General features: G+C 36.7%; 2 protein-coding genes across 9 annotated transcripts in view; both read right to left on the bottom strand.

Moving 5' to 3' along the window:
* mdfi (MyoD family inhibitor) overlaps positions 1-8,558 on the bottom strand; it is a 29,871-nt gene extending 21,313 nt beyond the window's left edge. Inside the window, exons 1-2 of the mRNA XM_082156155.1 lie at positions 8,056-8,558; positions 7,292-7,432 (exon numbers count right to left, since the gene is read on the bottom strand). Of these exons, the coding sequence (XP_082012281.1) occupies positions 7,292-7,394 (103 nt within the window). The 5' untranslated portion in view covers positions 7,395-7,432; positions 8,056-8,558. The remainder of the gene's footprint in view (positions 1-7,291; positions 7,433-8,055) is intronic.
* Positions 8,559-14,030: 5,472 nt separating this feature from the next.
* foxp4 (forkhead box P4) overlaps positions 14,031-21,853 on the bottom strand; it is a 130,617-nt gene continuing 122,794 nt past the window's right edge. For all 8 annotated transcript variants that reach the window (XM_082156120.1, XM_082156119.1, XM_082156122.1 and 5 more), the window contains 2 exons: positions 20,519-20,688; positions 14,031-19,539 (listed from right to left, as the gene is read on the bottom strand). In XM_082156120.1, coding sequence (XP_082012246.1) covers positions 19,392-19,539; positions 20,519-20,688 — 318 coding nt within the window. In that variant the 3' untranslated portion in view covers positions 14,031-19,391. The remainder of the gene's footprint in view (positions 19,540-20,518; positions 20,689-21,853) is intronic.

Genomic DNA, 21,853 nt, shown 5'->3' on the forward strand with positions numbered 1-21,853 from the left:
CCGCTGTAGCTCTGCAGGCATCTGGAACAATGTGCTGGCCACAGGGCACAGAGAACAGAGGGATACAGATTTGGGAATTGGAGGGCTACAGAATCAAATTACGCTGCAGGCTGAGTTCCTCAAATTCACAACTGGCGTACTTGAGATCATTTTAGGGAAAAGAAGGTGCTAAACTCCAGATTTAATGTTTAAATGCAAAAATAGAAGGCAAAAACCCAAGTGATAAAGGACAGATTCCTAATGTGTTGTGTCATGTCTGCATAATAACTGAGAATGCTCTCTCTAAAATCATTATGAAACATGTGAAATGTAACAGTACATGCTGGGAGCTGCTATAGGTTATGTAAAGTGGAAGTTGTGCTTTCATAAGACCTATTTGCAAGTATCAACAATTGTGAGCTGAAGTTAATGTCTGTCATTTTATTGAGTAAGTATGTAGTACATGTTCAGAAATGTCTGTATACAGGGCTCAAGACCGCAACTAAACGGTAACATTTTGCAACCATTTTTCTTGCCAGTTTGTTAGAGGTCACACTGATGCAAATTGAAAATATTACTGTAGTATTTATTTTAGTAGGAATGTTCAATAATTATATGAAACATTTTTTGTAATTATTTTATTTGAGCAGAAATGTATAATTATAATAACTAGTATGATTATAATATTATATTGGTTTATACTGTACAAACGTGCATTTCTATGGGACAAGACATACAATATTTGTAAACTTAAACCAATATGCAATATTATTAATGATACAACTACTATTATTGTTTTTTGTCTCTATTTTGAGCTCCTACAGTAATCAGGTGATGGTGCTGCCATTTTCACCAGAGCCACCCCTATCATATTTTAGTCTGGAGCCCTGGGATGACTAGATCAGTACCCATTGCACTCTCTCTAAAATATATTCTTTTGCTGTTCAACTCTCTGAAAATATGCACCAAACATGTTATATTCCATCATCTTTTTGGTTGGTCTTTGCCAGGCCTTTGAATCAATTACCCTCAGCCAAATGGTATGCTGCTCCCAGAAACAAAAACTCAATAACTGTTGCATATTTATTCACATTTATCTGTACCTTTCTCAACGCACCAGTATTCAAGAGAGAGCATCTGGATCCACCTGGCTGGTACTGAATGCTACAGGAAACAGGTGGTGCCACTTAGTGGAGCATCTCAGATGGATTAAAGCAGAGCACCTCATTTAAAGCCCACATTCATGCTCCCCTGTTACACATTTGTGAGCCCATCATGACTTTGACACAATTTTTATAGCAATGACCCCTCAGGGATGTAATTAGGGGAGCAAAAAGAAAATAATTAAGGAAATGTCTGTGGCTGATCCTCTGAAGAGACATGCTGATAACTACGGTAACGTCTTCACTAAGCTTGGCTCTGAAACAATAGAGTCTAATCTGGGCTTGTAAACTGGCCAAGAGTAAAAACACACGCTTGGGGGGAAAAGCTTCAAAGAACTGTTTTGGAATTTATCCAAATTCACAGATTATTTAGCAAGTACAATAGAGGAGGGGGAAAAACACTGTAAGCTCATTAAAAAAGAAAATGTCTGGTATTTAACAGGCTTTAGGGAGGATTTAACAGCACTATATCTCGTGCTTGAAAGTTTTGTGAGGAGATAGAGCAGTGTGAAGAAAGTGGGGGGTCTGTATCTCCGTTTCAGGGTTTGGCATCTCCGTGCGTGACATTCCATGTCTCCTGGTTCTCTTTAACATAAAAACATTCACTTTTGCACAGTCACGCACCTCTGCTGGCTCCAAAGAAGCAACAGGAAGTTTCAAACACACTGGTGAATGGCCAACAGCTGCCTCATAGGTCAGCATTGATCCGCACTTGCTCGCTCTCTCTCTCTCTCTCTATTGCTCTCTCATTTGAACCCTCTCAGTAAAAAAAAATCCAAATGTCCTTGAGCAATGCTTGCTAATTTGCCATTTTAACAGTAAGATTTATGACTGAAGTGAAAGCTGCAGGAATCCCCCCACATGAGAATCATGACAGCAACTTAAAACCATCAGGGGCCAGGCATCAAAGACAGACCCCACAACGATCCAACATGATGAAATCTCCTCCATCTTTCTCACAAAAAGCAGACTGGCAAGTCATATCTGCCCCAGACATGTCAGGAGAAGCCAAAATATACATCTTGAAAGGCTAGCTGAGCATTTGCAAATAATTATGTAGCGTGATTATCAAGTCATTTGAACAATAGTGCTCAAATGTGTCAGAATATAGGCTACGTCATGAGTGGCCCATAGATTACTGCTGTCACTTGGCAATATCATTGACAAAAGAGAGTTTTACTGGACTGCTTCAGGAAGATTAAATCAAATGAAAATTTATAAACGCCTTTCTTTTTGAAGATGCACCAAAGATACCCCATTTTTCATGGGGTTATGAACTTGTTAGGATCCAAACATAATAAACAAGGAGAAGCACCAAATACGTTATACAGTTTTAAAAAAATATAAGGATCTTGTGACAAATTAATTTTGTACTACAGAATTTGATAAAAATACAAAAAAAAATAAGTTTAACAAACATTTCAAATATTACAGTTAATGAATTCAAATGGTGGGTTATATAAACCTATGCTTTAGTTAAATAGTTTTATATTTTATGTTTTCATCATCATTAAGATATTTCCCTTGGTTCATACAATACATGGTTGACCTTGTTCATAAGGTAAACTGTGGCTCACTCACAAGTGACAAGTATATGTGTGATGATACCGAACGAGAACTTTCTTAAGAAATGAAAAGAGAACATTCTTAAAGGGATAGTTCACCAAAATGGAAAATTCTGTCATTAATTACTTACCCTCATGTTGTTCCAAACACGTAACACTCTTTAACACAATCTTCTAAACCCAAATTAAGATATTTTAATAAAGATATTTCTGTCTCTCCATTGACAGTCCACTGACGCAACTACCACTTTGATGCTTCAAAAAGAATGGATGGACATAAATCAATGAGATTACATTTAAAATATCTTCATCTGTATTTTCAAGATGAACGAAAGTCTTACAGGTTTGAAACAACATGAAGGTGAGTAATTTAAATATTTTGGGTAAACTAACTCTTTAAGAAATGCTAATAAAAACTGTCCTTCAGTCTACGTAATGTGTATTAATTTATTTTAGAAATAATTTATAAATTTAGTCATTCTTTGATCGAATGAACCATAGCGTTTTCTGAAAGTTGATTATTAACATTATAAAGACCCAGAATGTTGTCTATCAGGATGCTTAAGATTGCACAATTTCTTTGACATTTCTTTATGTAAAGAGAAAAATCGCACCCCCCATCACATATTGTTGACCACCGTTTTGTGAAACATTTAATCATTTAGCAGACGCTTTTTATCCAAGGCGACTTACAAATAAGGAGAGCTAGGGTTGAGTTAGGCAGGTCATTCCACCAGCAGGGAACAGTCCCGGTGAAGCTCCGTGAAAGTGATTATGTGCCTCTTTTGGATGGCACCACGGTACCGTTCACTTGCAGAATGCAAGCTTCTGGATGGCACATAGGTCTGGAGTAATGAGTTTAGGTAGTTTAGCCAGTTGTTGTTCTGTAGGCAAACATCAGTGCCTTGAATTTGATGCAAGTGGCAATTGGCAACCAGTGCAATTTTGCATAATGCAACAAAATGCTAAATTATCTTATCAAACCACAATGCATAGATATCATAGAAATGTGTTGCCCTCTTTGCAGTCTCCTACGAAGCTGTCTTATATTTGCACTTTATATAAAAACTGTTACAGGATTCATAAATCTTAAAAACAAACAGAGCTCTCTTGTCATAGCTGTCAAATCATAACTCAATTCAAGCATAAGCAGAGATGTTGGCAGTTCCTCAAGGATCAAATTACACAAAAAAGGCCTTTAGCCTTAATTCTTGCTGAACTGAAGTAAAAAAAATAAAAAATAAAAGATTTTCAAAATAGCAAATCCTTCTGTGTATCTAGCGAAAACAGCTTTAGTCATGCACTCTGGAGAGCAGGGAGTTGGTGAGGATGGTTCATCTCCTACAGTGAGTCAGGCCTTTACACAGAACTATGGCACTAAAGCTGAAGAAGGCCAGTCAATGCAGGCAGTGTTCAGCCTCGGACGGGTGCCATATCCGCAACCAGGCGGCCTCATACAAGCTTGTGTTTTCAAAGAGATCTTTAGACTATGAGTGCAGATCCTGTTGGGCTTTGAGGTAAAAAAAACAAACAAAAACGATCACAATATCATTATTATTTAAAATGTTAATGTTTAAATTTAGACTAATGCAAACACCAGGATGACCGACTTAAGCTAATGCCTAAACGCAACAAGATGAGAATCCTCGCAGTCTAAATGAGTCTGCTTCATGTTGAGGCACAAACCTCAAATGTTTAGGAACAATTCAGAGTTAAATGTAATTAGTGGTTATTGGGCAGATGGCATATATATGCCTGGGAGCCTAATTTTATTATGGTGTATTGGCTGTGGCAGTCACACAGGAATCAACACGTTCGCTGTTTTTTGCAGCACTGTTATGCAAACGGACGATTGGGCCAGGACTTGCCCTCACCAACAGTAAATACAAGGCCTCCGCCTGCAGATCTGATTCCTGCGGAGAGAACTGTGGCAGTTTGCAGAGGTGGTGCGCTCAAAGCCACTTGTTGTTCACACACATGCCTGTGTCAATACATGTTCCCCGGACATAGACCAAAAACGGACACACACAATTGGTTGTACACACACACACAGGCTACACATATTCCGCAGTGCCCTTTGTATAGGGCACCATGACTAATCTGGAACTTTGACCCCTCGTTAGTAGGACAGTCCGAAGGATCTGAAAAACATTTCCAAGGCCCATTTCTCCTCTGGAATTCAAACCCTCAATGCCCTACTGACAAACCAAAGCTTGCAGAACCCCATTCACTGCAATGCTTGATTCCAAAGCTAAGCAAAGCACATAGCCTTCAAACCACGGAACGTTTCACTATAGCACTGTGAACTCTGTTTGCAGACTTCCACTAGCCAAGCACAAAAAAAATAGTGTCTACTCATATTAGCTCTGTTCTAAACCTAGTGAGTGACCTCGCTGTCTACTGCCTACATGGGCCGCACATGAAATGGAAGGGAATTTCAATACAGCCAATGCAAGTGGAATGTTTTTATATTATTTTAAATTATTTTTGTTGATACTTTTTAGAATCGTTTTAATATACACACATATATTTATAGCATACATTACCATACCAAAATTTGTGGTCATTTTTTTATTAATACTTTCATTCAGCAAGGATGCATTAAAGGGATATTTCACTGCTGGAAAGATGAATGTGTATTTAAATTGTGTCATTTGTGAAGTAGAAATGTGAAATTATTTTAGAAGGTGGTGCCTTCTAGACTGAGAAAAGCCAGACAATGTATTTTTGGCTCATGTGGATCAAAGACAACAACTCCCAGAATGCACTTGCTTCGCTGCCCTGTGAGGCCACTCCCAAGCCACACCTACCGGTTACAGACGGCAGTATTGTAAGAAATGATACAACCAGGCTACTAGTTGACTCGAAACTGAAAAGACGCCGTTTTATCGTGAGATCCCACCCCCTATGGACGGGTTGAAAACATGCGGAACTAGCTCCTACTACTGGCTGTAGTCTCTAGCCTCTGGCCTAGAGGGTTTCTACCGGGTTTCTGATACAAAGCTTAACGCAAATCGGTAAAGTATCCCTTTAAATTGATAAAAAAAAAAATGACAGTACATTTTTTTATAATGTTACAAAATATTTCTATTTCAAATAAATGCTGTTCTTTTAAACTTTCTATTCATTAAAGAATCCTGAAAAACATGTATCACAGTTTCCACAAAAATATTAAGTAGTTTTCAACTGTTTTCAACACCAACAATAAGACATTTTTAAAATCATCATATTATAATGATTTCTGAAGGATCATGTGACATTAAAGACTGAAGTAATGGCTGCTGAAGATTCAGTTTTGTTTTATCACAGAAATACATTTTTCAATGTATTAAAATAAATGGTATTATTTCACAATATTACTGTTTTTACTGTATTTTTGATCAAATAAACGCAGCTTTGGTGAGCATAAGAGACTTCTTTCAAAAATATTAAAAAAAATCTTTCAAAAATCAACCAGACTTGAACAGGAACATACAATATAAATCCCTCAAATTTTTTCCAACATTTTGGAATTTTGGCTGCATGAGACTTAAGAGTTCAGGAAAAACAAGTTTCTTTGGAAGCAACATTAAGTTGCCTACTTTGCCCATGATGCCTTCAACAGGAACAGCTATTATGTGCATCTTTTCTGGGGGAAAAAAAGTTTTTTAGAAAACTATAAACATCCTGACCCAAGTATATTTGCATCTCATTATAGGATTGTCATCGCACTGCATTGTACAGAAATCAGCATAGAAAGGATCCGACTTACAGCAAAGGATCAGATGAGAAGCAGACGACTGCCTCCTAATTTTGAATGTCTGAAGGATACCAAAGACAGATTGTATGGCCTGATACAGTAACAAATAAACTTAAACACTGTGCCTCACCTTATTTGTAAAGATATATTGTATTTAGCAAATTTGTGTTAAAACCAAGTTTTTAATCGTTGCACTGAATGAATTATATTTATAACCAACATTTCTGTCGCTTTGCCATTTTTTTCCACTGAGCTCAAAGCAATGCATTATGGGATTGTCTTCTCCATGAAGGATACATGAGATGCTGCCTTGTAATTTAGTTTTAAAAAAGGTATCTTCAGGCAGTATAATTAAGCTACATAACTTTCAAAACTGTCGGAACCGTACCTATGATGACATAAAATGCTGCCTACAGAGGAAGCTCACTAGCTTTTTGCATGTGATCGAATGGCAACGATCCACTTATTAAAGTCAACATGAATGAACTGGCTTCTCAAACTAGTAAAAATGCAGGGCAGGATTTGATTTTGTCCATCGGGAATTAATTGGATCGTTGCATGGTTGTGGTTTGCTACTGCTGTGATCTCATGTGTGTGACAGGTTATTCCGCCTTCACGCAGAGAAAACACCATCAGAGAAGAGAAGTCGTCGCAAGATGGAGGGGAAGTTATCTTGATTAAAGATTAGAAGGGCTTTTTTTTTAATAATGATGTGCACAGATAAAGTATTTATAACAAATACTGCAATATTAGATTAAAAAAAGAATTGTAATTTTGATTTCAAGGAGACTTTAACAATTATATTCAAGTTACATCCAGAGACCTGCTGGCTGTGTCTATTGTACCTGGGCATGGGTCGGTGAGAGTTTCCTGGGGCCGGCTGTCCGGTTGGGCTCCATCTGAATGTTCGGGCGGGCTGGCACTGTGGCTGTGGTCCTCCTTGGACATCTGTTCTGGAGCCAGGTGCCAGGCGACTAGAAATTACCCTGCAAAAGAAACACACAGAAGAAAATAAGGCTCAAGCCTGCGAACAAACAGCTGTCCTGGTTCCCACTATCACTTTTCCCTCCTATTGTTCGGCTCATGTCAGTGGGCCAAAGTACTTAAAAACACCAGCGGCTTGGGAAATAATGCTTGGCAGAAGAAGAGAGACTAAAATGGCACAATGAAGCAGAGGAACATGGTATGAAACGATGTGATGCGCCAAGATACAAAAAACAAAGAAATAAAAGAGTCAGAGAAATAAACAATTTTGATGCTCATACCATGGCATTCCTGTGGTGAACATGCTATTTCAAGAGTTGCTTTAATTAAAATGTCATGTGCTGAATGAATACTTACATTTAACAAGGTCATGGACTTAAAGACATGATATTGTTACTTCGTGACAACTAAAAACTCCACTAATACGAATAATGACAATAATCTTGAAAGAATCACGACTCAGCACACAGAATAACATGACTGTTGGCTTTCATGCTGTGGTTTGTCTGTGGCGAGTCTCTGCACGCTCCTGCTAAAACTCACTCAAACCTGTTGAACGTGTCCACAGTTCACTTTATAGACAAAACTGAGGAATATATAAAGCAAAAGAGTCCAAATGTCTTACCTGCGATGGTCACTCGGTAAACGTGTGGTTTCAGTAATGCATCTTTTAGTGCTCGCGCAAAACAAACTTTCAAGAGTCCCGTTTCGCGGGGGAAAGTATTTTCTTTCTCTTCATGTATCTCTCTCTCTCTCTCTTCAAGTTTTTGAGTTGCTTTATTGTTTACATTAAAGTTGACACTCGTTATTCCTCATTTGTTAATCTCGACCGTTATCTCCAGCGCTGAATAAACGAAGAGCGTTATCTTCGTCTTCAAACTCTCCCAGAGCCAAGAAACTTGACAGAAAACATAGTAAAGTGGAGTCTTATTTTTTCACTGTACTTAAAGGAAGACCAGAAATAAACCGCTATGAAAAGTTTTTTTTTTCTTTTCTCTCAAATCCTGCAAATGTCCAGTAATGATGAAAGTTGTTGAGGTCGCTCTTCAGTGTTTTCACCTCGCGCGCTGTCGCTCAGCCTCAGGACTCTCGTGCACCAGCAGCAGCAGCAGAGTCGCGCACTCAGCTCGAGACTGTTCGACAGGAAATGACATTACTCCCTGAAGGCAAGATGCCTGTACTCTACAATTACACTGATTACACTCTCCAGGACCACATAATAGACAAAAGCATGTAAATAGAATCAGAATAATATAATATAATATAATATAATATAATATAATATAATATAATATAATATAATATAATATAATATAATATAATATAATATTTATAATATAATATAATATAAATTTAATTGTACATATATCATTTTTAATATATACATACGTACACACATTGAATCAGTATGTATAGCATGAGGCTAATTCATTTCACTTTTGGAGTGAAAGGGCCTTTTCATTTGCCAAAAAAAAGCAAGCTCAGCCCAGGTGAGAAAAAGTAATGCAAAAGAAACGTAACCCATTATTACTCTCCACAAAAAGTAACGCAATTAGTTACTTTTTTTTAGGGAGTAGCAATATTGTAAACTTAAAGGGATAGTTCACTCAAACATGAAAATTGTGTCATCACTTACTCAACCTCGTGTTGTTCTAAACCTGTATGGGTTTCTCTGTTCTGTTGAACACAAAAGAAGATATTTTGAAGAATGTCGGTAACCAAACAGTTGATGGACCCCATTGACTTCCATAGTATTTTTTTTTTTTCCACTACGGAAGTCAATGGGGTCCATCAACTGTTTGGTTACCGACATTCTTCAAAATATCTTCTTTTGTGTTCAACAGAACAGAGAAACCCATACAGGTTTAGAACAACACGAGGTTGAGTAAGTGATGACACAATTTAAATTTTTGAGTGAACTATCCCTTTAAAAGTAACTTTCCCTAACACTGGTTTTAAAGGTCAGCATAGTCCATTGTTCAGTTGACGTTGTTATGAAAGCCTGAAGGCACATTAAATGTGCTTTTAAACTTGTTTTGGAAGAACAGATAAAAATCATAAGTACAACTGAGATAGAAGTTTTAAATCAGTTTAAGGCCCATGTGCCATCTCTGCAAGTGAAGTTTTTTTTTTTTTTGGGGGGGGCAGGAATGATTTTACGCATTCCAATTTATATTAATTTGTGTCCGTGTCAGGCCTGAATTCCATGTTTATGGTTCACCTCTCTCTCTCTCTCTCTCTCTCTCTCAGCAGTTTACGGCAAATGCTTTGCACATGTAAAGGGAATATACACTTTGATGCACTCCAATTGTGCATTTTGCAGACTTGAGCTCTGTGTATGTGTCATACAAACTGAGATGATGAAATCAATTCAATGTTGATGACTGAGTAAGGTGTAATGTCCACACCCTCAGCCATTCCTAATCCAAAATGACACTCATTGCAAATAACATAGCACTCCTAAGACAGCGTCAGACACTCATTATCCTCTGCCAATGTTTGTTGACCGGTCAATGATATTCAACCCTTCAGGTTTGTGTCTTGGTAATTAACCTGACATTTACCAAGTGCCACTCTGCTTAGTTTCTTCTCTCTATGGCCTAAGATTGTTGTGGTCCTGAAGGCCTTAATCTACTGCATGGTACCATGGAGACATGAGATTTTATGCTTTGCATGCTTAAATGTGGCCCAGATTGGGTCTAACAGTGCTTGGCCAAGCATGAATTGTTAAAGGGATAGCTCAGCCAAAAAAAAAACATTTCTCTAATCGGTTTTGATTCTCAAAAGAAGATATTTTGAAAAATGTCCATAGAGTGAAAGTCAATGGGGTTCATCAGTGGTGTTTTGGACCCCATTGACTTTCATTATTCGAAAAAAAAAGATTCAGTGTTCTGTAAAAGAAAGAAAGTCATACAGATACAGGTTTTGGATGTCATGAAGGTGAGTAAATAATGACAGAATTTTACATTTTTGGTGAACTATTCCTTTAAAGAGATGGTTCACCCAAAAATAAAAATTCAGTCATCATTTAATCCCTCATGTCGTTTAAAACCCATAAGATATCCATTCATCTTCGGAACACAAATGAAGATCTTTTTAATGAAATCTGAGAGATTTCTGTCCCTCCATTGAAAGCCTACGCAACTACCACTTTCAAGCAAAGACATCATTAAAGTAATCCATGCGACTCACCTCTTTGTACACAAAATATTAATTTCCAATGCACATTCATATAACTTCTGCTCTCGTTTCAGACTTGTGTGTCAACACACCGAGAATGCGTTGTGGTGCTCTGAACACGCATTGGGGATTAATATTTTGTTAATAAAGTGGTAAATTGTGTTGTTGTTGTTTTTTTTCTCAAACAAAGCATTCGCAGTGCTTCATAAAATTGAGGTTAAACCATTAGAGTCACATGGATTACTTTAATGATGTCTTTACTACCTTCCTGGGACTTGAAAGTGGTAGTTGCGTAGGCTGTCAATGGAGGGACAGAAAGCCCAGATTTCATTAAAAAGATCTTCAATTGTGTTCTGAAGATGAACGAAAGTCTTACAGGTTTTTGAATGACGTGAGGTTGAGTAATAACAGAACTTTCATTTTTGGGTGAACTATCCCTTTAAGTGCTTTACTAATGCATCATTCCATGATTATAGGTCATTGTACATAATAATCATATCTAGGTCAACTGCTGGAACCTGGATAAAAAGTGAAGTGCTGACTAAGTAAATGACTTCCCATAATACTCTGTACTAGTGATTCATCAAATAATCTTAAAGCAGTCTGATATGTCCAAGTGTTGGTATTGGCCTAAACATTTGTGAAAAGGAACAAACAAGAAGGAGGTAAAAAGGTTTGAGAAATTTTAAGTGTGAAACCGATAGATTGAGAGAATGAAATATGTGTTATGGTTTATGAAAGTTTTCATGTTTCATGTAAAAAATTACAGTAGCATTGTTATAATAATGCTAATTTACGAGAACCTCTCCAAGATAACAGTAAGAAACATCGAGGCACAGAGTCGCGCATTACTCATGTCCAACAGTGTTTTTCTCTTGGATGTTATTTTAAACGTTTGACACTGATTGTTTGTAGCGGAACTGAACATTTTGGCACGGTCGGTGAAGGAGAGAGGGATGAAAATGTGTTTCTAATCACTCACAAAGATGCCTTTGTTCTCCTGTCCGTGGCCTTCTGTAAGCCAGCGGTCCGGGCTAAGGTATTCTGTCACAGTCATCTTAATTAGACTCATTATGTAGCATTGGAGGGTGCAGGATTTACTTAAATGAGTGTTTATGTGATTTATCATTTATCTAGGTGGATAAGTGGATACGCGGATGGCGTATTTTGACACTCAGTAGTAGGTCACAGTGCAAACAGTATCAGTCAGACTTTTCTTGAGTCAGTCAGTCTTGAAACTCAGAAAGTACCTGAGTTTACCTGAGTTTAATGCTGTTTCAACAGAAGACAACACATTTTTCCCAAACTTTTACCAAACTGAGTGGCCAGCGTAAGTTTCCTGCCTGTCAAACTCCGGGAGAGAATCTCAAAATACTTGAATCAAATAAAAATCGAACTTTCCCGAAAGCGACCACTTTTTCCATCTTTTCTCTCAATATTGAGGCAACACCTCTTCAAAACGGGGGCCTGTGCGTTTTAAAGATAAGCGTTCAGGGCAGATTTCAAACGAAACCTAGAGAGAAAAAAAAAAGCAGAGAACCTGATCCCGGTCTAAATGGGTTGGAATAACACTCTCCACCCTGTCTGTCAGTGAGAGATTTTCTCAGAAGACTGAAAGGGCTCTCTGACTGGGCCTGTCCTGTTATTTTCTTTTTCTTTTCTTTTTTTCATTCTGTCCCATTCAGTTTTTGGCTGGTTTATTTACCCCTCCTGGTGGACAGAGCCTGTAACACAACAACAAGACTATCACATGGACACACTTCTGTAGGGTTTGAACACATGACTATTCATGTTGTCAGCCTGCTGGTCAGAACAAACCTGATGTAATGCCACACTCTCTGTCAGAGACTGCAGAGCTAGTAGACAACAATGCATCAGCAAAAAAATGTTTTATGCTAGTCAGTTAATGCTAGTCATAATGTTGTTGTTTTTAAGATTCAGAACTATTTCTAGGTCAAATAAGTACAGTGTCTACTGCTTACTCGACAAAGTTTGAGAGAAGGTTTGTGCTCATATTAAATATGGACAATAAATTATATAATAAAGCGATTAGCTATTACACAAAGAGGTAATTGCTAACATTAGCCTATTACTCAGCGTATAGAGGAAGCACATAAAGACACAACCACTGAAGTTTTTTTTTTTTCTACTCCTGTGTCCCATGTATCTTGTCCTACATCCCCCCCAAAAATATCATCAAATGGACAGGGTTGTTCCCATTCCTGAGTTAGTTGGAAAGGCAAGTGCTCTTCCTTGAAGTTGAGTTCCCTGCTTTCTGGTTCAATCACCCGCTTTACACCAAAGTCAATGTGCCCAAGTGTCACATGCATTTTGCATGATTTAGGGGAAGCCACCTCCCTTGTTTGCTCTTAATTGAGAGCACATTTTGTACACCTCACACAACTTTTTGTAGATGTGTCTGTATGTGTCTCTCTGTGTGTGTGTTATAGAGAAACACCATACACACAAGCTCCAGCAGAGCCACACAACCTCTTGTCTTATTGCAAACTGCCAAATGCTGGCAAGGGTGTTTGCATGTTTTAAAGTGAATTAGATATTGACTTTCTGATGCATGATGAGAATACATTTTGAACCATTTAGTGTATTATTTAAATCTAAACAGTCATGTGTGATCACATTTGACCCTTTCCCATAATTTTTATGGCTGTCCTATTTATGCCATTGTGTTTTTTATGTGACATTTATATGATCAATTCAAAATGGCCGTACATTTTAGTCTGAGATATTTTTAGTAGATTAAGGAACTCTTTTATTTTATTTGTATTCTTTTTTTTTTTTTTTTTGTGATTTACTTGCCATAAAAAAAAAAATTGTCAGTCTACTGTACTGAACATAATGAATCAAATAGTGTATTTGTTATAAACTGGATATTTCAGTGGGAATTTCCTTTAGGTCTTTTTAAAATAAAAAGGAGGATATTTTCATTAAACAATACTGTGGATAATTAATAATAATAATAATAATAATAATATACTTAAAGGGATAGTTCACTCAAAAATGTTTAACTCGCCCTTAATTATTCCAAACAAAGTTGTTCCATTTTTTTCCCCCATACTATGGAAGTCAATGGGATCCATCAAATGTTTGGTTACCAAAATTCTTCAAAAAATCTTCTTTTGTGTTCAGCAAATCTTTTGTGTTCAGGGTGAGTTAATGATGACAGAATTTTCATTTTTGATTGAACTAACCCTTTAATGTGAACATCAGTGCATTTATGTTGTAAACAAATATAACAATATGCATCAATAGTGAGACAAAAAAATATAAAAATAAGAATGACTAAAACAAAATACCTTTGTGACAATTCATGAATCAGAGGGTTATTTACAAAACCACATTAATATGTTAATTTTAATTAAAGTGTTAATAAAAATAGAAAGGAACTTACAATGCACAGTCTTAGACAGTGTAATAAGTATTTTTATTGCATTTTATAATGCCATTGTCAATAATTAGTACAGATTACATGCAACTAGACCTACTGTACAGTTTTTTATTGTCTGCATGAACAGACACAAGAAGATTCAGGTTACAAATACACAGATATATGTGTTTTTTTATACAGCATGAAGAAAAACGGCAGTGACTGGCATAAACATGGTCACCGGGGGTTAGAATGACAAAGGTGGATGGCTAGTTGCCTTTTTTTTTCTATACCATTTCAAAATACACCACCTATTCTTCCCCCAAGTCTCATCTGAAAAAGCAAAACAAATGTAAAAAAAAAAAAAAAAAGAGAAGTAAACAAGTTAAAATGAAACTAAAGTACATAGAAGTCACTGCTGAAAATGTACACACATTCGTAAAAATACAATGAGAGGAGAGTCGAAGTGGTAGTTCCATTTGATTGGCCGAAGAAGTTAATACCATCAGGCATAAGCTCCCCTGTAGGGGTCCTTTACTTAGAGAGCGGCATCTCAAAGCTATTCATAACCGGGCAATGGAGCTCTGGGTTGTAGGGTGGATAACCGTGAAATGTAAAATACCGCTGTCACCTACGTCAGCCATTAGTTTGGTTACAGTTGTGGCAGACTTGATCGATTTAGAATATAAAAGTCTATCCACAATCCCTTTGGTGGTCACTGAAAATGAACTGCATTTCTAAAAGCCTTTTCACAATCTTATTTGGTATGCTACAGTGGAAAAGCCACACCAAGTTCACAGCGAATGGCAAACAGTGGTCGAAAATAGCCCGCATGACATCATGTGCCATGAGGGTGCAGGAAAGTCTGAAAATATAAGGAAGACGCTCTCAATCGACATTATCACCCAGTTATGCTGAAGAGAGCCAATCCATGCACTTTCTCAGAGACTTTCTGTACAGATCTGGAGCGCTATTGCCTTATGAGAGACAGCTTTGAGTGCTCATGGTAAATATGAGTTGACTTTAAAGGGAGTCTGTACACATATTGGCACCTAAAGGACCAATAATTAACAAAAAAAAACACCTTAAAGTTGCTCTTTCTTATAAGCAAGAGAGGGCTACACATTTTTTCTACAATGTTTTTTTTTTCTCTTTCACTGTTTTTCTGAAGTTTTGGTCCTGTCTTCTGAGAAAAGTCCTTCTGAGGTATCATTTCACAATGAGTTCAACTTTTTAGTTTGTTTTCTCTCTTTTTTCCTTAAAAATGCATAAATGCACTACAGAGACAAAAAGTATCAAAATAGACCTAGCTAAGATAAATATACAAACAGGTGTGTTACCTAAACCACTTATCTAACTCTTAATCTGTCTTTTTTCGAGAGATAATACACAAAAAAAAAAAGAAAAAAAAAAGAATCATCGTCCCAGACGTTTTATGACAGAAAAACTGGGGGGGGAAAAAGGAAAACAAAATTTAACCATGATACCTGCAGCACATAATATGATAAATACATACACTTTTAGCATAAGCAATACAGTATAGGAATTCTGAGCTCAAAACTTTACAATAGCTAAAAAACAGGTGCGGAAAAATAAAAGCCAAAAGAAAACAAGTAAATGAAACACGAAAAAGAGGGAATGCCCTTGAGAGCAGCTAAGCCGAACGGTAATATACAATAATACATCATTACAACTCGCGTAAAAGTAACAAAGGAGTCATGGCGATCACCACTGATGTGTTTCAGTCCACATCTTACAAAACAGCTTTGTTTACACATGTACCTTAAAGCACAATTGTAGTCCATTTCGTGAATGCAGCAATTCATTTGTGAGAGTTTTTCAATTCCTCTGCAATCCTCAGTTCTTGTAGCACAAGCTTGATGCTTCTCTTTGGATATTTTGGTTTTGTCGTGCGGTAAAAATAAAGGCCTGTTTTACTAGGAGCGTGATGATCTCTCTGGGATGGTGTGTGTGTGTGTGTGCTATTTTTTCCACAGCCGTCACGAAGCTACACTTTGCATTAATTGGGAAGCGGGGTCCGTGCAAGAGTGGCCTGCGTTAATGCATTCTGCCTATCATCATTTCTGACACCCAACTGACTGGCCCATTGAGTACGCTCTAATGACCGGCCAGCTCGATGGCTCTCATTGGCCTGGCCTCTCATTATGCATGTGGAATTAGAACACACAATTAAGCCTCCGCACAGAGGACCTGTACATAGACACTATGCTAATAGATCACTTAAAGTGGGGAATATGTGATTTGGAGTAGACCCTTTTAAATATGTTGACGACTTAATGCTTCATACTTAACAGGACTCAGCATTTTTTTTTTTTTTTCAGGAGGGGGTGGAGAGGTAGTCGTCTTTTTTCCCCGTTGTGTCTCGTTTATTTGTTTCCATTCATGCTAATGAATTTGGAATCGAGAGGAATCGACAAGCTCCGTTCACAGCTATGCAACAAGAATCGTATTTTGGTTTTTCCGACAACGCACGTTTTTTTATTATTATTATTTTGTGGATGAATGAAAAACTAGAAGGGATTCAAACCTTTTGAATGACTACAGGTGACTTTCATTGGCCTATCTATTTTGTGAATCGTTTTCAAAAGGAGGTAGCATTATTTTTGGTTTTATTTCTTTGTAGGTGTTTCGAAGGTGTGTATGAAATGAATACACAGGTCTCGCGTGACCATGTACGTCAAAGATCCTCCAACATAAAAAAAAAGTGGGAAATAATTACTTGAACAGAACTTAAAATGATTCCTGTTGTGTTTGAAACGATCTGAGTCCCTATAAGCCATCCCTTATTAGTGTGGTAGATAATACTGTTCAACAGGCAGGGTAAGCACAACAAGCAAGTGCTTGCCTGCTTTTTTTGGTTTTCGTTGAACTGCGTTTTATTGTGAAATACTGGTAATTGAAGTAAACCATAATGCTGAGTAATTGCTACTGGATTCTAGTGTCACAAAGTACATCAACTGTTATTCAAGTGCCATTTGCATGTAAAGTCCTTTGCAATCTTAGACGGTGAAGATTGCGTTCTCAACACTGCAATCGCCTGAGCATAAGATGGGGTAGAGAGCTTCCTTTCTCAGATCGTAAGTGCTTTGTACATTAACTAAGGAACTGCAAGAGGCTTGTTAATACTGCTTTTTTTTGCTTGTTGTTTCCTTTTCGGTTTGTTTTTTGGCCTTTAAACATATGTAGTGTTAAGAACTCATTAGGTTAACTTATATTAAAACAGTTCTCTCCTTTTTTAAACAACAAAAAAATTTGCATTTTACACTTTGGTTTTTGGAATGCTCTGTAGTGTCAGTGAGTCAAAAAAAAAAAAAAAAGAAAAAAAAAAAAAGGATAAATTAAATATTCAAATGACGTGTTTGTGTTCTTTTGGCCAGTTCTCTAAGAAAAAGAAATGATAAATAAAAAAACGTTTTTTTTTTTTTTTTGGTTTACTAAATATCTCTTTGGTTACCTGTAACAAAAGTAAAATGGGGAAAAAACTAAAAATGCAACATATATTAAATTAAAACTCGAAATTTGGCATGGCACTACTGAGAAAAGTTTTTTTTTTATAGTTCAGTTAAAGCAAAATCTCACATGCTAATCAGACACTTTCTACTCACACAGTGAATTGCAAATAACTTTTATATATCTAGTAACTATAGAACTTTGAACTGATAATGAGAGAGTCACTATATTGGTTAGCCACAGTACAAATCCCCTTTGTAATAACAGCGAGAGGGGGCAAACACTGTGGTCTGAGGTATTCCGTGACCGTGTTATCTTTTACGTTAAAGCAATATTTTGTATCGCAGCTGATATCAACCGGCTACTACAGAAAACTCTGAAACGAACAAAGGAAATGCCGCAAATCTGGGAAAATAAGATTAAAAAAATTCGAAATGAACAAAAAAAATGAAGCAAATTTGTGAAAAAAAGAGAGATATGAGTGCCTGTAAAGTTTTTCAGGATCTTACAGGGAGCCCTGCAATGCGTATTCCACCTCTTTAGTTTCAGCTTCTCTCTACTATAGAAATGTTCGAGTGGTATTTAACGTTAGATTTCATCTGTGGTTCTGTTTCGGAAGTTTTCACTTAACGCTAAGTGCTATCCTCATTTACGTGTGATCTAACGCTAGGATACGTTTTGGACTTTTTTAAAATGTTTTTTGGGGGTGGAGTTTGTAGAATAAGGATTTTGGAACTTCTCTCCCAAACGTAACCCCTATTTGGAATGATGATTTAACAAAACAAAACAAAACAATCATTAACAGAAGACATATAATAGTTGAATTACATCACAATGAAAAATGTTGATCCTTAAAGAAATAAATGACTATGAAAGGAAAACAAAATCGAAAGCTACTGCACACATATTATAATCAACAATACAGTCAATAAAGTCTCTGAGCCGGTCCTCCACAAGCCTCATGTCAGTCTGGCTGTCATAACAGCACCACAAGAGAACAACAGAAAAAAAGTTCCTTTTCCTGAAATATGCCTTTTTTGGGGGTAGCAACATTTTCTACGTTTAGTCTGACAAAGAGTGAGGGGGAAAAGCACGTTCTGGCAGATTCTTGTGGATACCATCAGATAAAGATAAGGACAGCGCAAGCATCCGTGGAGGCTAACACCGCCTCGAGACAGAACGTGTCCCCTGTATCTCCAGTCCAGTCATGTAAGGGAGACGAAAAAAGAAAAAAGAAACAAAAGGAGTTGGTCAGGTGGCCAGGGATGCCGTTGCCAGTCTTTCAGCTTGTATTGTTTCAGTCTTTGCCTTTGTCAAGAGTGGTGAATTTATCTGTGTGACCGCAAAGTTACTGAGTCTTACAGCATCCCCTTTGAACGAGTACAAAAATCCGGTTGAAAGCAGAAGTCATTCCGAAGATGTGTGTTCGGCATCTTTTTCCTCTCTTGTCAGGCATGTGAACATCTTTCTGAGGTAAATCACCGCTGTGTATTTATCCCATAGAAAAGCAGTGTTCTCAGGCCCAAGGAACATAAAAATTCAAGCTAAAAAGACTTAAAATAGAGAAACCTCAAGTGACTTCTGGGAAGAAAAAAAAGACTAAGTGTGTATACTGACGTCAGTTTTCCCTCAGTAGCTTTAGATACGCTGGTCCATACTTCTATCAGACCATGTTTCAAACACAGGAGGACATAAACGCACTTGCTCAAAGGGCCATTTTGAGGGTACTGACTGAGAAAGAAAAATAAAAAAATCAAGGGGGGGTGGAGTTGGGGGGAGACGTGTGTTTTTGCATTGTGAACAGATGAGGTCTAACCCTGTTTTGGTTTTTGAAGTTGTAGTTGGTTTTGTATCTTTGTTTTCTCACTTGATCTTGAACATCTTGAATATGAGGGAGTGGTCGGGCCGGTGAGCTCCGCCTCCTCTTACTCCAGCTCCTCCGTGGGAAGCTCCTCCTCCATGTCACGCTCGTCACCAGGCATGCTCAGGTTTTGATTGACAGCTGCCATGAGAGACACGGGTCTGCAGTCCTCCTCCATCTCAGCTGGCTCCTCTTTCACATGGATTTGGTGTCTGAGACAGAGTAACACACAATAAGTCAGTCTTTATTAAGATTATACAGTAAAAGGAAGATGAATCAAATTAGAGATTAACCTTTAAATATGCAACACTTTTTGAACATGTCACTTTTTCAATTGCTTTAAAATATATACATTTACATAATATTATAATTTGTTATATAATCCCTAAGATTTCATTAAGGAAGAAATATTTTGTACTAATATATATATATATATATATATGTACACACACACACACACTATTTATATTGCGCCTTTCATACATATATTCATATATATATATTTTTTTTTATCATTAATAAATTATATACACTACAGTTCAACAGCTTGGAGTCAGTATTATTTTTTTTTTCAAGCAACAATGCATTAAATGGTTATTTGTAACATTTCTATTTCAAATAAATATTGCTCCTTGGAACTTTCTATTCACTAAAGAATCCTAAAAAATGCATAACAGTGTCCACAAAATATTTCTGTTTTTAACATTGATGATGATAATAAATGTTTCTTGAGCAGAAAATCAGCATTTTAAAATAATTTCTAATGGATCATGTGACACTGAAGACTAGAGTGATGATGCTTGAAAATTCAGCTTTGCCATCAGAGAAATAAATTACATTTAAAAAAAATATTAGAACATAAAACAGTTATTTTAAATGGAAAGAATTTGATATGTATTTTTGATCAAATAAATTCCTCCTTGGTGACCATAAGAGACTTCTTTAAAAAACAACAAAAAACAGCAATAACTACAAAAATGTATTAATCAAACAACAACAAAAATCACCAAATTTTGGAAAAGTTGTGTATTAAAAAATGGATTCATTATTTTTTTCATTGCTGTTGTTTGATAAAAACTAAAACAACCTTTAACTTTAGGTTATTGCTTTATTCAGTAATAAATGAAGTAATACACTACATATGAAGGCACTGGCAGACCAGAGCTGGCTGTGAGTTGACTATAGTCTTACCCATACTGCTGCGGAGAGAGGCCCGGGCTGCAGCTACCGTTACTGTTGACTTGTTCAACAGTGCTGCTGACATCATCGTGGCCGACGTGCAGCATGTTGAGACTCGCACCTGTGCTGTTCATCAGGGTGGAGCTGTTCAGAAGACCAAGACTGCTCTCTGCGAGCGCAGCCTGCACACACAAAATGGAAGTATGAAGTCATTATGGAAAGTTAAGAGAGATTCAATGATGGACATGTTGCTCTAAAGTCATAAGGATGGCCATTGATGGTGGTGCAGGTCTGAAAGATCTTTAAGTGAATATAGATGACTGCAAGGTGTACTTAGGCACAAAGTCCTATACAAGCAATGGTGACTTTCACAGTTATAGCATCCTCAGAGGAAGTGTGTCATTTTATTGATTTTTAAAAAAACTTATTATTTAATAAAAGTCTTCTTTGGTTTTGATAAATGTGCTGGCTGGATTGATGCAATCTGTATGTTTTGAGAGAAATCTGGTGGCAGTGGAGCAGCAGGTTAGTTTGTGTGACCACTAGGGGTCTCCTCGCCTCCATGCAACAGGCCCAATTGAAACACAGACACACAGACTCGCGCTCCTGCTACACATGTGCTCATACGAAAACACCTCTAAAACTCTTCAGGACATGAGATGTGTTATTTTTTTAAGGGAAAATAAATTAAGTGGGGTCCAAAAAACTGAAAACTTTAGTGAAAATGCTTATACTTCTCATTACGGTTTATTATTTAATATTTTTTAAATGAAGTAATATTGCCAAATATAATTATATATAATAATATAATTTTTCATTACAAATTACATTATCAGCATAATAATTTGAGTGATAAATTAATTATTAATAATAATTATTAAAATAATCTGAAATATCTTCATTTTACATAATAGCATTCATTACATTATCTTTTGGATTACTTTTTAGTCGTTTTTTTTGTCTGTTATTTTTACTTCCGTAAAAAAATAAAATAAAATAAAATAAATACCCCAGATATACTGTTTACTCCTGATTTTGAAGGTATAAATCTATAAACTGCTAAAAAAAAACTAAAAAAACAAACAATTATAATAAAAAAGTTCCAAGTCAGAAGTAATGTTAGAAGTAAAAATCAATGTAAGTAAATGTTAAATTCATATAACTACATATAAATATACATAAACAACTACGCATATGGATATTTTAATACATGAGGAAAAGCGGAACGGAAAACGGTTCTGGATGGTTTCCTTCGTCTCCATACAGTCACTTCTGAACTGAAAATTCTGTGGTGTTTGTGCCAATCCAAACTGTCGTGACTGCCGAAAATATGCCGTCGAGAGAAAG

This window comes from Leuciscus leuciscus (assembly GCF_965113295.1).
Source record: "Leuciscus leuciscus genome assembly, chromosome: 23".
NCBI classification, from domain to species: domain Eukaryota; kingdom Metazoa; phylum Chordata; class Actinopteri; order Cypriniformes; family Leuciscidae; genus Leuciscus; species Leuciscus leuciscus.